General features: G+C 39.2%; 1 protein-coding gene across 1 annotated transcript in view; it reads left to right on the top strand.

Annotated features, from left to right (window-relative positions):
* Cd2ap (CD2 associated protein) overlaps positions 1-13888 on the top strand; it is a 43385-nt gene that overhangs the window by 977 nt on the left and 28520 nt on the right. Inside the window, exons 2-4 of the mRNA XM_070023574.1 lie at positions 9378-9538; positions 11504-11657; positions 13556-13656. Coding sequence (XP_069879675.1) covers positions 9378-9538; positions 11504-11657; positions 13556-13656 — 416 coding nt within the window. The remainder of the gene's footprint in view (positions 1-9377; positions 9539-11503; positions 11658-13555; positions 13657-13888) is intronic.

Genomic DNA, 13888 nt, shown 5'->3' with positions numbered 1-13888 from the left:
TTCTTTCTTTCTTTTTTTTTTTTTTTTTAAATCCCCTTCCCTCAATCAGATTCGTGCCACCTTGTAAGGCAGCAGATGTTGGCTAGGAGCAGCACCAAGGCTGGTTTTGTGGAGCAGATCAGGGAAGACGCTATCACCTCTTCCAGTGGAAAGTTGGCACCGATTCCTGTCAACAGACCATTACTAAAATTAATAATTCATGAAACGGACAAAAATAATTGAGTGTCGCCACACATGCGGAGTAGTGCTGATGTGGCACCGCTGCCCACACTGCCGCGGGGGGGGCGATGCTGTGAGCATAGTATTTAGACACACTCGCCCAGCTATTGTGTTTTCTTAGACCTTCTAATTTTATGTTCTCCGTTCCTCCTACTTTCAGGTACTTTTTATATGCACAGTGCTTTTGAACTCGGAGTGGATAAAGTATCTGCCCGCTGGAACATTAAAATGTATTTTTCCCCCCCAGTTGATTGAGCTTATAGGGTAATCGTGGGTTTGTTCCTTTACGCATCAAATTTTAAAGTGTCTTTAACTAGTTTATGTGAAAATGTTTCCAAAAGTAAACACACATTTTGTCTCTCAAATACACTACAGAATGTAATTAAACTCTTGGTGACCAAGAGTCATAATTTATAACATTCCATCGCCTTGGTGCCTTGGGCATCGGTTGGATTGTGTCTAGGAGTGTTATTCCCATTGCAGAATAACATTTCCTGGCATTCTGAAGTTACCTTTAACTACAAGCTGGTATCTCCCCCCTGCCCCACTTTCCTATTGGATGTGCTTATAACTGTAATTATTGTCTACCATCACCACCTATTTTGAAATGTGGAAATCATATTTACATTTGTGATTCTGTGTAGAGGAAAAACCAGTAAACAATTAGATGAATGCCAACTCTCAGCCTTTGTAATATCTCCTTTTCGTTGGCAAGAGGCTTTTTCTTAGTGAGTTGTTTTGCTCTGTTTAGGTAAGTTGCCAGATAGTTTTTGTTGGCATACTGTCAACTTGACTGTCTAAAAATGTAATTTTGAAGGTTTGTTTCATGGTGTGTTTGTGAAACATTTCCAATAGATACATACTTTAAATTTACTTTAAATTAAAATTTATTTTAAATTATTTTAAAGTTCTCAAGTTCATTTTTTTTGGTTTTGTTGTTAGCTACTTTCTGTACATTTTGAGTCTGATAAAAATGTTTAATTTACTGATGTTGTGTAAAGAAATGTTAGGTGTCAGGGAATGAACACTGGCAGACAAAGAGGTGGGATGACTTGATTTTGGTGAATAGGGCTGGGTTGCAGGTCTGTTCCCTAGGTTAACTGGAGACACAAAGTGTCAAAGATCTGAGTTTCTAGTGGTTGTATTCAGAAAAGAATGATGCAAATACAACTTTACAATGGGTAATCCTTACTGTGGTTCTTTGACTTTCTTGACAGTAGAAAACAAAACCTACTACAGATTGAGCACACAGTTTAGGGACCAAGTTAACATCAGTAGTTAGGCAGTGTTTCTAGATGAGACAAAGAGAAGGCTAGTCTGGCAAATCTGGGTGGAAGTTCATACCTGCCCCACCTCTAGTCAACATTAGGCATTATATGTAGCAAAATGTAGTGTGTAGATACAAGTGGAGCATGGCAGTGGTGTGGGAGTGAGATTGTGGTGGGGAGGTTCAGACTAGCATCCTGGGGCGAAAAGAGAGGGAATGGCATCTGGCAATAGGCCTCAAAGACCTAACCAGGGAAACAACCCCAGACAGGGTCTAGGACTTTTATGAGGGATATACAGTAGGGTTCTCTCCTGCCCCTCCCTTCCCCCCAGGGATCATGAGATCCTGAGTTCGGTTATTGAAAGTATTGAGGATGAGCCAAGCAGTAGTGCTAACAGGATTCTGAGCCCCTCATCCATGGACCTCATTGGTCAACATGTGGTGAACTAGTCAACATTAGTAGCTGAATATATAAGTGATCCTGAATAATCGAGAACATTTCTATTAACCTCTCTTTTGTTTGGTCCTAGGATTTAATATGCTTGCTTTTCTTTTGCTGCCATCTTTTTCAGATTGCTTCCTTTCCTTTCAGGCTGGAAGTATGAGACAGTGGAAGCCTGATCTAGTATCTACAATGCTTTACCAGTGCCACTTAGCGCAGGGTGTGTAGCATCTAATTACTAGGGCTTTCCAGTAGAGAGATAGTTTTGAGTATAGTTATAGTAACAGTTAACCACCAATATTAAAAGGTTTTGGGGCCAGGGTTGTAGCTCTGTTGTATGTAGCTTAGTGGTGTAGAGCCCTTTAGCATTCATGAGACTCCAGCAGGAAGGTGTATCAAGAAGGAAAGGAGTTGCTGATTAGAGATTAATGAACTTTTTTTTTAAATGAAAATTTCTTAGAATCCTTGATTTTGATAAAAATACTTCTCTTTCTTTTGTTACTGTTGAATGTCACAAATCTGTTGGGATGGCTTATTCATGTGATAGGAATAAGATAACGTAAAACTTAGCATGTGACTGTTACAAATCCACATGTGAGAGGGAATGTAATATCTAAGTTCATGTGAATATTTGAATATTAGAAAAGTTGGAGTATAACAGAAGCATAAAGAAGATCAGAATATAAATTCTTGCATTGGAAGGAAATAGATTTACTTTTCTCAGCAGTTTGACTGTGATGATATAGGAGGTAATTGGTAGTTGTAATTGTCAGCTTTCTGTTGCTGTGGCAAAATACCTGAGATCATAACTTGAAGAGAGGAGAGATTTGTTTGGGGTCATGGTTTCATAGACTTCATGGTCTCTTGGCCCTTGCTTCTGGTGTAAGCAAGAATTAGGTCACCTGCCTGTAGAGACACAGGCTGGGGATGTAGACCTTTTGGGGGCAGTCCGGATTCAAACTCTAGCAACAATAGCCATGGTACTTTTCCTCTTCCTGGCAAAGAGTTGTTGGATTGAAGCAGCCCTTCCCGTGAGACTAAGATGCTTTCTGCAGAGACATCAGAACCGTCTTACTACTGCTTTCAGCATCCCAACAGTGCTTCAGTATAGAGGATGTCAGAAATTTACCTAACATTTAAACTGATTTTAACTATGAGAGTACCAAAATGTTCTGGATATCAAGTATTGAAGTTAATGTTTGTAAAACCGAAGTCACATAGTCCTGGCTAACATAAAGAATGTCTTGCATTCAGATCGTTCTTTTTTTTTTTTTTTTTTTTGTCAGTTGTGGGGCTGTTCAGCCTGAGCGCTGTCCCTCAGATCTTCAGCTCAAGGCGAGTACTCTACCACTTGAGCCACAGTACCATTTCCAGTTTTCTGGTGGTTAATTGAAGATAAAAGTATCATGGACTTTCCTGGCTGGCTTTGAACCTCGATCCTCAGATCTCAGCTTCATGAGTAGCTAGGATTACATGTATGAGCCACTAGTGCATGGCTTCATTCTTTTTTGTTTGTTTGTTTTTTGGGGGGGTCCAGTCGTGGGGCCTGAACTCTGGGCTTGGGTGCTGTCCCTCAGCTCTTCAGTTCAAGGCTAGCGCTCTACCACTTGAGCCACAGCGCCACTTCTGGCTTTTTTCTTTTTGCTTATGTGGTGCTGAGGAATTGAACTCAGGGCCTCAGGCATGCAAGCAAGCGCTCTACCACTGAGCCACCTTCTCAGCCCCGGCTTCGTTCTTTTTTAATCTGCCATTATTTTACACTTTCCTCATAATAACTACAGTTCTGTTGGTAATATTGGGGCTTAAATTCAGCAAATGTTTCTTGACATCTTTGTCTATAAACAGACATTCAAAATAGTGGACAAAATGAGTCATGTGTAACAGGTGTTGTTGGTCTGCTTTGTTGTGCCCTACTTTTTTTTTGTCCATTCTCCTCCAGTCTGTAACTTACTTTAATTTACTTATTGTGTTTATAGTATATTTCAGTATTTCCTTCTTTCTCTCTCTATTTTGCTATCTGACCCAGGGCCTCCTGCATGCTAGGCAAACTTTTTACCACCGAGGTATATCCTCAGCCTCCTTATTATTTACTTATGACTCACTCTGGTTAGAGAATAAATTCCAAGAGTACAGAAAACTTTGATTTTTCATAGCTGCATTTCCCAGTGTACTTAGAATAGTAAGTGTATTCTAGGAGCAATTACTTACATATTTGCTGAGCATGTTGATGTTTGTTTTTTAGATTGGAAAACTAAATGGAAATTAAAGTTGGCAATCTTAAAAGATGAATTAAAAATGTATGCAATAATATCTTTTAGTTCAGTGCTAGAAAAAGCTGTTGATTTTGTGCTATATATCAGGCATTGTGCTAGAGCTTAGGAATATAATGTATGAAGTATGATTTCAGCTCAATAGTTGGGTAGTATTTTGTTTTTCAAATATATATACGTATATATACATACATATATCCTTTTTTCTGGCCCTGGGCCTTGAACTCGGAGCCTGGGCCCTAGTCCTCAGTTTTTGTGCCCAAGGCTAGCACGCTACCAGTGGAGTCACTCACTGCTCTCCTTCATTTTTTTTTTTTTTGTTTGTGTTTTTTTTTGTTTTGTTTTTGGGTCCGGTCATGGACCTGAACTCTGGGCCTGGGTGCTGTCCCTCAGCTCTTCAGCTCAAGGCTAGCACTCTACCACTTGAACCACAGCGCCACTTCCGGCTTTTTTCTTTTTGCTTATGTGGTGCTGAGGAATCGAACCCAGGGCCTCAGGCATGCAAGGCAAGCGCTCTACCACCTTCCCAGCCCACAGTTTTTTGATTATAAGACTACACATACTTTTTGGAGAAGAAATATATTTTTCATGACTGTTTAGAAACATGGAAAAATTCAGATGACTATTTGAGATTTTTTTTTTTTTGGTGATTCTTGACATCTGTAGTTTTTTCCATTTTGCAATCGTCTGTTAAAGTGTTATTTTTAAAAGTCTACTGAAAAATGGAGTGGACTTTTATAGCAACTTCCTACTTTTTGGTAAGTTTGAAATTTCCTTGCAGTTGATATTTTGCTTAGCTGGTGTTTTGCTGATGATTAGCATTTAGAGAATGCTTACTATGCTGGGCATTGCATTCAGCATTTAATTCCCACGAGTGTTATGACATAAAATATTATTGTTTCCATTCTTTAGAAACAGGAATTGAAGTTACAGAGAGATTGTTGCTCACAAGATGACTGGGTATAGAGACAGGATTAGACTCATACTGGTCTGCTAAAACATTTTGAGTTAAGCAGAGCAAGTAACAAGAATTAAAAGAACTATTTCAGTGTAAAACAAAGAAGTTTAACTGGGGCTGTCACAAACCTGCCTGCAACCCCACTAGTCAGGGACGGGACGGGGCCGGGGGCGGGGGGGGGGACACAGGCTACCCAGTGAGGCTCGAGCCTGTAACAGGCAGCCAAGCTAAAGGAATGACAGCAAGGCACTTGAAACATTTACCACCTAGAAAATGTAGCTCATTATTTTACATTGTTGGTAGGTTTGAGCAACTATTTCTCCTAAAGGTACTTTCAGGGATGTGATTTCTGTCTCAAGTGGTAGATTGCCTACACTGATTCAAATCCCCAAACCACCAAAAACGAAAACAAAAAAAGTGCTTTCACCAAAGGTTAATTGTGTTATACATTGTGCTTATGTGTATATATTCAGTAATTCTTCATAGGATTCTTTTGTGTGTGTATGAGGTCTGTACAACTTTGTGATGATTATTCACGTGGTACTTATTTGGTCAGACTTGAAACATGCCTTACACAAGTTTCTTTTTTCTTTTTTCTTTTTTCTTTTTTCTCGGTTATGGGGCCTGAACTTGGCCTCGGTGCTGTCCCTCAGCTCTTCAGCTCGAAGCTAGGGCTCTACCACTTGAGCCATAGCGCTGCTTCTGGCTTTTTCTGCTTATGTGATGCTGAGGAATCGCACCGAGTGGCTCATGCCTGCAAGGCAAAGCACTCTACCACTGAGCCACCTTCCCAGCCCACAAGTTTCTATGCTTCCTTGAAATTAATATTGGAAATAAAAATGAGAGGAACATGGAATATTGGAAGAACATATTAGAATATTGAAACATTCCAATTTGTGTGCCTTTTAGATGGATTTTGGATGCTTTTAGGATTTTGGTAAAAGGCACTAGGTACATGGAAATGGTGATTTTTCTTTTTCTTATTTTTTCTAAATCTGAAATGGTAAGCTATCAGTTGTGCCATTAATTTTTTTTTAATTTTGAGGCTATATTTTTTGTCACCTTTGATCTAATTCTGTAACATTTTCTTTTTCTTTATCTCTCCCTCCCCCACTCTTTTTTTGTTTTTAAACAAAGTCGGTCTGTGTAGCATGGGCAGGCTTCACCTTACCATCCTCCTGCTTCCAAGTGTTGGGATTACAGGCATTTGCCACTATGCTTGCTGTGATTTTGTTATTAATTGAATATATCTTTATTAGAGCAGAGTAGTAGAAGTTTGATGTTAGTAATAGTATTCTTGTGTACAGTAATTCTAAAAAGTTCTAGATTCTAAGGTTTCCCATCTCCCTTTTTCTTGTGTCTGTATTGCCGTGTTGCCCAGGTTTGTCTTGACTTTGTGGGCTCAAGGGATCCTTCTGAGTGGCTAGGACTCCAGGTGCATGTCATTGTGCTTTTCCCTTTTGAAATATGTTCTCAATATGGAACCCAGGCTGGCTTGGAACCAGTGATCGGCCTGTGTCCTGTGACTGGGATGAAAAGTATGAACTGCTTTACTGGGTCTACAGTTTTTAGATTTTTATTAAAAGAATGATTTTATTTTTATTTTTTAATTTTATTTTTATCTTTAGCTGTACAAAGGAGTTGCCATTCAGTAAATAGTATATGGATACAATAACTCTTGATCAGTGTCACTTCCTTTGTTATTCCTCTCCAACCCCTCCTTCCCAACCCCATTAAGCTTGAGTTTTAAACAGTACTGGTTTTTCAACAATACGTCATGAAACCTTACTTTGAGTCCTTGACACCCTCACCCTTGACATAAAAAGTACCCACACACTTCAGTTAACAGAAAAGTAAAATCTCACCATAACCTCTACCAGAACCTTATTAAGGAGAAACCCTCCTTCCCTCCCTCCCCTCTCCTTCTTCTCTTCTCCTCCCTTTCTTTCTCTCTTTCCCTTTCTCTTCCTTCCCTCCCTCTTCTTTCCATTATTTCGGTACGTCGTCTTAGTTTGTTGGGCCTGCTATGACAAAATATAGGACTGGTTAATTTACAGGCAGATACTTATTACTTATGTAGGCTGCTAGGAAATCCCGGATCAAGGTGTAAAGCAGAATTGGTGTCTACTTCAGAGATGGACACTCATCCCACTCATGGGAAGTAGAGCCTTGTGATCAGATCACCTCCTCTTTGTACCACCTCTTAATGCATTTTGGTAGCACACATTCTGACCATAGCAACTTTCCCTTCTTCTCTTCGTGTGTGTGTGTGTGTGTGTGTGTGTGTGTGTGTGTGTGTGTGTGTGTGTGTGTGTGTGTGTGTGTGTGTGTGTGTGTGTGTGTGTGTGTGTGTGTGTGTGTGTCCATAGCAACTTTCCCTTCTTCTCTTCGTGTGTGTGTGTGTGTATGTGTGTGTGTGTGTGTGTGTGTGTGAGTACTTTTTCCTTCTACTAGAATTTACAGGATATGTGAGGTAAAAGTCGCTATGTAGCATGCTCCTCTCATTATATATGGTTTCAAGTTTGATGTTTTAGGCTAGTTAATTCATGGGGCTGGGAAATTGTAGCCTTTTTTGTTTGTTTTGTTTTGTTTTGGGGCTTGAACTTACTGTCCCTGAGCTCTTTTGCTCAAGGCTCTAGCACTCTACCACTTTGAGCCACAGCTCCACTTTCAGTTTTCTGGTGGTTGATTGGAGAGAAGAGTCTCATGGACTTTTCCTGTCCTGGCTGACTTCGGTAGCAGTCCTCATAACTCAGCTTCCTGAGTGGCTAGGATTACAGCCACCAGCGCCCAGCTTCCGATTTGAGGTACTCAAGGGCTATTTTTAGTGCCAGGCATAAGGTGCCATCATGTACCTCAGCTAGATAAAGGCTGTTATCTGATAATCTGTGCTTGGTCTTTGTAATTTATTATCTAGTTATACATTTGAATTCTCCTTTTTGTTTAGAACTCAAAATGGTACAATTTATTTTGAGGAATGTTTTTCTTAGCCCTGCTTTGATGAGTTTGTGGTATTTTTCCTGGATTATTGATCTATTGATATTTAAATTTAGATTTGTAGCGTTATAATATATCAGAGAATCAGCCTGGAGCATTTCTTTTTAGAATGTTGAATTGGCAAACCTCTTTGTGTATTTTGTAATCTCTTGTGGCTCTTTTTGTTTTTCATTGCTCATCCTGATAGGTTCCTTTAAAGTAGTCAATTGTTTGCCATACTTTTGGAAGTGGGTTACTGAATAAGCTAACCACACAAATGCTATGGATGTTTGTAAATAGCTTAAAAGAATTTATGACGTAGGCAACCATAAATTTTACTATTTGGTTAGCAGTCATTTACAGGCTATACATACTCTAGATTCAGGAGTTACATGGGAATGTGAATATAGGAGTGGAAGATGAGAAGTATTGGGGTTCTACTTCATAGTATTAAAAGTCTGCCAGTGCTGGTAAAAGTCTGCCAGGTGCCAGTGGCTCACGCCTGTAATCCTAGCTACTCAGGAGGCTGAGATCTGAGGATCATGGTTCAAAGCCAGCCCAGGCAGGAAAGTCCCTGAGACTCTTATCTCCAATAAACTGCTAGAAAACCGGAAGTGGCCTGTGGCTCAAGCAGTAGAGTGCTCACCTTGAGCTGAAGAGCGCAGGGAACAGCGCCCAAGCCCAGAGTTCAAGCCCCATGACTGACAAAATAAATAAATAAATAAAAATAAAAGCCTGTGCTTTCTACCTAAAAGACCTATGTAGTATTCTAAACAAGATGATCAATAACTGAAGTAGCCAAATAATTAAAATTATGGTTAAAAGTTAAAATCATTGAGATAAGCTTCTGTGTATTTCTATTATTAATTCTTGTTGGTAACCAGATTCTTCAGTTTTATTGATATGGTTTATGGTATTTTGTACATTAGATTTGTTGGGGGGGGGACTGTGTACGCACGCACACTTGTGTGTACATGCATGTGCTGGTCCTACAGTTTGAACTTGAGGCTTAAGCCCTGTCTGTGAGCTTTTCTAGCTCAAGGCTAGCATTCTACCTCTTGAGCCGTACCTCCACTTTGGCTTTCTGGTGGCTTATTGGAGTAAGAGTCTCATGGACTTCGTTGCTCAGGATTGGTTCCAGCTGCCATTCTCATATCTTAGCCTTCTGAGTAGCTGGGATTCAAGCATGAATCACCAGCGCCTGACTTTTATGTTAAATTGTAGACATTTTTTCTCTTTCCTTAGTTGACTATATTGTGGAGTATGACTATGATGCTATACATGATGATGAATTAACTATTCGGGTTGGGGAGATCATCAGGAATGTGAAAAAGCTCCAGGAGGAAGGATGGCTGGAAGGAGAACTAAATGGGAGAAGAGGAATGTTCCCTGATAATTTTGTGAAGGTTAGTATTTTCAGTTTGATTTCTACCTCTTGCTTTACAGGATTTATTTTTTAAGTAGTAAGAAATAAATACAGCTATGGGCAATTTTATTGCTTTGTGTCCTACTTGACAATAACTTGTGTGCACATCTTTGTGTTGGTATGTGTATATACGGACATATCTGTCTACTTTCCTTTTCTCTTTTGTGGTACTGGTGATTGAACTTAGGTCTTCTAGCTTGCTACTCAACCACTCTACCACTTGAGCCATATTTCCAGTTAAAAGTATGTAATTGGGTTGGGAAGGTGGCTCAGTGGTAGAGCGCTTGACTTGCATGCATGAGGCCCTGGGTTCGATTCCTCAGCACCACATAAGCATAAAGAAAAAAAGCCGGAAGTAGCATTGTGGCTCAAGTGGTAGAGTGCTAGCCTTGAGCTGAAGAGCTGTGGGACAGCGCCCAGGCCCAGAGTTCAGGCCCCAAGACTGGACCCCCCCCCCAAAAAAAAGTATGTAATTGTATGGCACTTCTTTTTTTAAAAAATTTATTGTGAGAATACCATACAGAGGAGTTAGAATTACATGGGCAAAGTATGGCACTTCCTAACTAATAAAAAGATCATCTGAAGTCCAAGATGCTTCATGGTTTCTCATTGTATTTTGTTGCTTTTCTAGCTTGCTCTCAGAGGTATTAGATCATGCTTTTTGACTTGTAGTGTTGCAATAGTTATCTGCCAAAGTAACAATTATTCTTTATTACTAAATTTTCTTTTTTAGTTTAGGAAACAATCTTCAGCTTGTTGAATTTATTACAAATGAATAATCAGAAGTTTAGAAAGTAAGGAGGAGGAGAGTTAGTGATGTCTTTACAGATTGCTTACAGTGGTCTTGTTTGCTGTATATTTGTTTTTTTATATCTAGCCTCATCGGATTATGATTATGAATGTTTAGAAGGCTCAGAGTGTGTCTCTCATTTGTTTTTCCAACTTGCATAGTAGTAGTTAGTTGAATATTTGCACAGCAAGCATGCTTAGTTAATGTTTGTTTTCTAAATTATTTGTTTTTTTTGTAGCTGTGGTTTTACCACCAAGTGTGGTAATAGTTAGATGATTTCAGGGAAGGTGAATTATCTGCACTTTCAACAAATAGAAACAATTTTCATATCAAATTGTATGAAGTAGGACTCTGATTGTACTCCCTATCCCTTACATGTGGAACATGGTTTTCCAAGTTTTAAGATGCCATATTACTTTTTTTTTTTAAGAGGCTTATAGTCTAGAAATGCTAGCTAAAGATTTTATAGATGGTTAGGGTCTGAGCACTGTCCCTGAGCTTTTTTGTTCAAGGCTAGTGCTCAAGGCTAGTGCCACTTTGAACCACAGTGCTACTTCCCATTTTCTGGTGGTTAATTGGAGATTAGCATTTTGTGGACTTTCCTGCCTAAGCTGTCTTTGAACTGTGATCCTCAGATCTCAGCTTCCTGAGTGCTTGGATTACAGGCAGGAGCCACTGGCATATAGCTTGAACATTAAGATTTTAGCATTCTCAAAAAAAAAGTTTTACTGAAACATATCTGTGTTCAAACACATTCGTAGATTTAGATTAGATTTAGATTAGATTTAGATTAGATTAGATTTAGATTTAGATTTAGATTAGATTTAGAATTGTATTAGAATAGATTTAGAATTGTATTTGCCTTATTGGTTGTTCATCTGAGGATTTGTTTTGTGTGTTGAGGTAAAGGTTGGGCAGATTTTCAGACAGACTTTCCTTTCTCTTTCTCAAATCTCTAGTTCCAATAAGACCAACTCAGTGGTGATTGTCTGAGTGAGCTGTATTCTTCAAATATGTTTGAACAGAGCTAAAGGTTGGAAATCAGTGCCCCAGGATTTATAGAATAATGACTTTAGCTAGCTATATTTTGGCACTTTACATTTGAGAATTTTGACTTAAATAAAATTCAACTTATATTTACTTCTCCCTTTATAGGAAATTAAACGAGAAACTGAACCCAAGGATGACAATTTGCCCATCAAACGGGAAAGGCATGGAAATGTAGCAAGTCTTGTACAGCGGATGAGCACTTACGGACTTCCAGCAGGGGGAATTCAGCCACATCCACAAACCAAAAGCATTAAGAAGAGTATGCAAATAATTCTTTCTCTGCTTAATTATATCAAAATAGATTTTTTTTTCTTGGTGCTGGTTCTGGGGTGTGAACTTAGGGCCTGAGCTCTTTGGCTCAAGCCTAGTGGTCTACCACTTGAGCCACAGCTCTACTTCTGGCTTTTTTTGGAAATTTATTAGAGATAAGTCTCACAGACTTTCCTGACCAGGGCTGGTTTTGAACTGCAATCCTCAGATCTCATACATGAGCCATTTTTTATAATAGGAAGCTTATTTATAGTTTTATTTTTTTCCCCAAGTACTGGGCTTTGAACCCACGGTCTCCCACTTCCCTGGTATTCTACCACTTGATCCACAGGCCCCCTGGGACTATGATTCTCCTCACCTTTACTTCCTGAATCTCCTTATCTCTACCTCATGACCAGCTGGGATCACAAGCATGAGCCACCATGCCTGACTTTTTCTTCCCTTTTTTTTTTTTAATGACAGAGCTGGCTTTGAACTCGTCCTTTTTAGTTCTGCAGCTGCAAGGCATGTACCACCACGCATGGCCCAGGCTTTGTCTTCAGTTGTTTCGTGTCTGAACAGAATTTGTGGAACAGGTGTAGCAGTTGTCTTAACATAAAAAGTCTGAGGTGCCCTTCTGTCGTACTCCACTGTTACTGCTGCTGTCTGTCAGTTTGGGGAAATATTACTGTTTGGTTTCTTCCCAGTTCACTTTTAGTCTAATTTCAGTCATAAGAAAAGAAACGATCGGTTTGCTTGTTCTTTGTTTTTTAGTTATGTTAAACTAAAAATTCTGTTAACATCCCTTGTCCTGTTTTTCTTTTTCTTTGTCAAATTTGACTAGAACTATACTGTGGGTTACAAAAATCTTTTTTTCTGCTGTTGTTTATCTGTATTTTAGCTTTAATATGTGAAGAACATTTAAGTCTTGAAAACCTTATGTGGGCTGGGGATGTAGCTTAGTGGTAGACTGCTTTCCTCGCATGCATGAAGCCCTGGGTTCGATTCCTCAGTACCACATAAACAGAAAAAGCTGGAAGTAGTAATGTGGCTTAAGTGGTAGCAGTGCTTACCTTGAGTAAATGAAGCTCAGGGACAGTGCTCAAGTTCTAGCTTGAACAGGGTTCAAGCTCTAGGACAGGCAAAAATAAATAAATAAAAGGGAAAAACCTTATAAGAAAAATAACCATTCTCTTTTGTTGCTGCTCTTGGCTTATCTAACACGTTCTCTACTTGTACCCTCTTTTGTGCTGTTTTTGTTTTGTGTATGTTTTGAGGGAGGATCTCACTGATCCCGGCTGATCTTGTCTTTATGATCTTCCTGCTTTGGCCTCAAGTATTGGGATTATTTTTAATGTTTTGTTTTTGGCAGTGTTGTGGTTTGAATTTAGGACTTCAAGCTTATGGCAGGTATTCTATCACTTGTACCAATCCTTACTGTGTTATTTTCCAGAGTCTAACTCTTTTCACTTGGCCCAGGCTAGACTTTGATTCTTCTGTTTATATTTCTTATGTAACTGGGCTGGACATGTACTACCATACCCATCTTATTGATTGAGATGTGGTCTCACTAACTTTTTGTCCAGGCTGGCACTGGACAGTATTTCTTCCTGATTTCCATCTCTCACGTTGCTGGGATTATAGAAAGGAATGAGCTACTGTGCCTTGTCCTTTTTTTTTTTTTTTTTGTAATCTTAAGATTAGTAGTATATATTTTGCTTTTGAGTGAAATGTTTAAATAGATTCACTTGCTGGAAGCCTTGTCATTATTTGTAGTTAATTTTAGGAATGTGCATGTTACAGTGTGGGTCAGGGCAAGCTCTTATTCTCTTATTAATGTGAGTCATATGACTGTGATAAAGGGACCTTCACATCTTTCTCAACCTAAATTTTTATTATTTCCTTTAGAATTGAAGAAACGTCAGTGTAAAGTTCTTTTTGACTACATTCCACAGAATGAGGATGAACTGGAGCTGAAAGTAGGGGATATTATTGATATTAATGATGAGGTAAGGATAACACGTGTTAGCTATAAATGTTGCATTTAGGACAAGGTCTAAGTCTTACAAAAGTGCTTGTAAGAATATTACTTTTAGCTGGGTGCCAGTGGCTCATACCTGTAATCCTAGCTGCTTAGGAGGCTGAGATCTGAGGATTGTAGTTCAAAGCCAGCCTGGGCAGGGGCAGCAATGAGACTATTAGCTCCAATAAACCACCAGAAAACCAGAAGTGGTGCTGTGG

The sequence above is a fragment of the Dipodomys merriami genome, unplaced genomic scaffold (genome assembly GCF_024711535.1).
Source record: "Dipodomys merriami isolate MVZ:Mamm:240054 unplaced genomic scaffold, mDipMer1.0.p SCAF_16, whole genome shotgun sequence".
Classification (NCBI taxonomy): Eukaryota; Metazoa; Chordata; class Mammalia; order Rodentia; family Heteromyidae; genus Dipodomys; species Dipodomys merriami.
The sequence above is the reverse complement of the archived record's forward strand: the minus strand, read 5'-3'. Positions and strand labels throughout refer to the sequence as shown.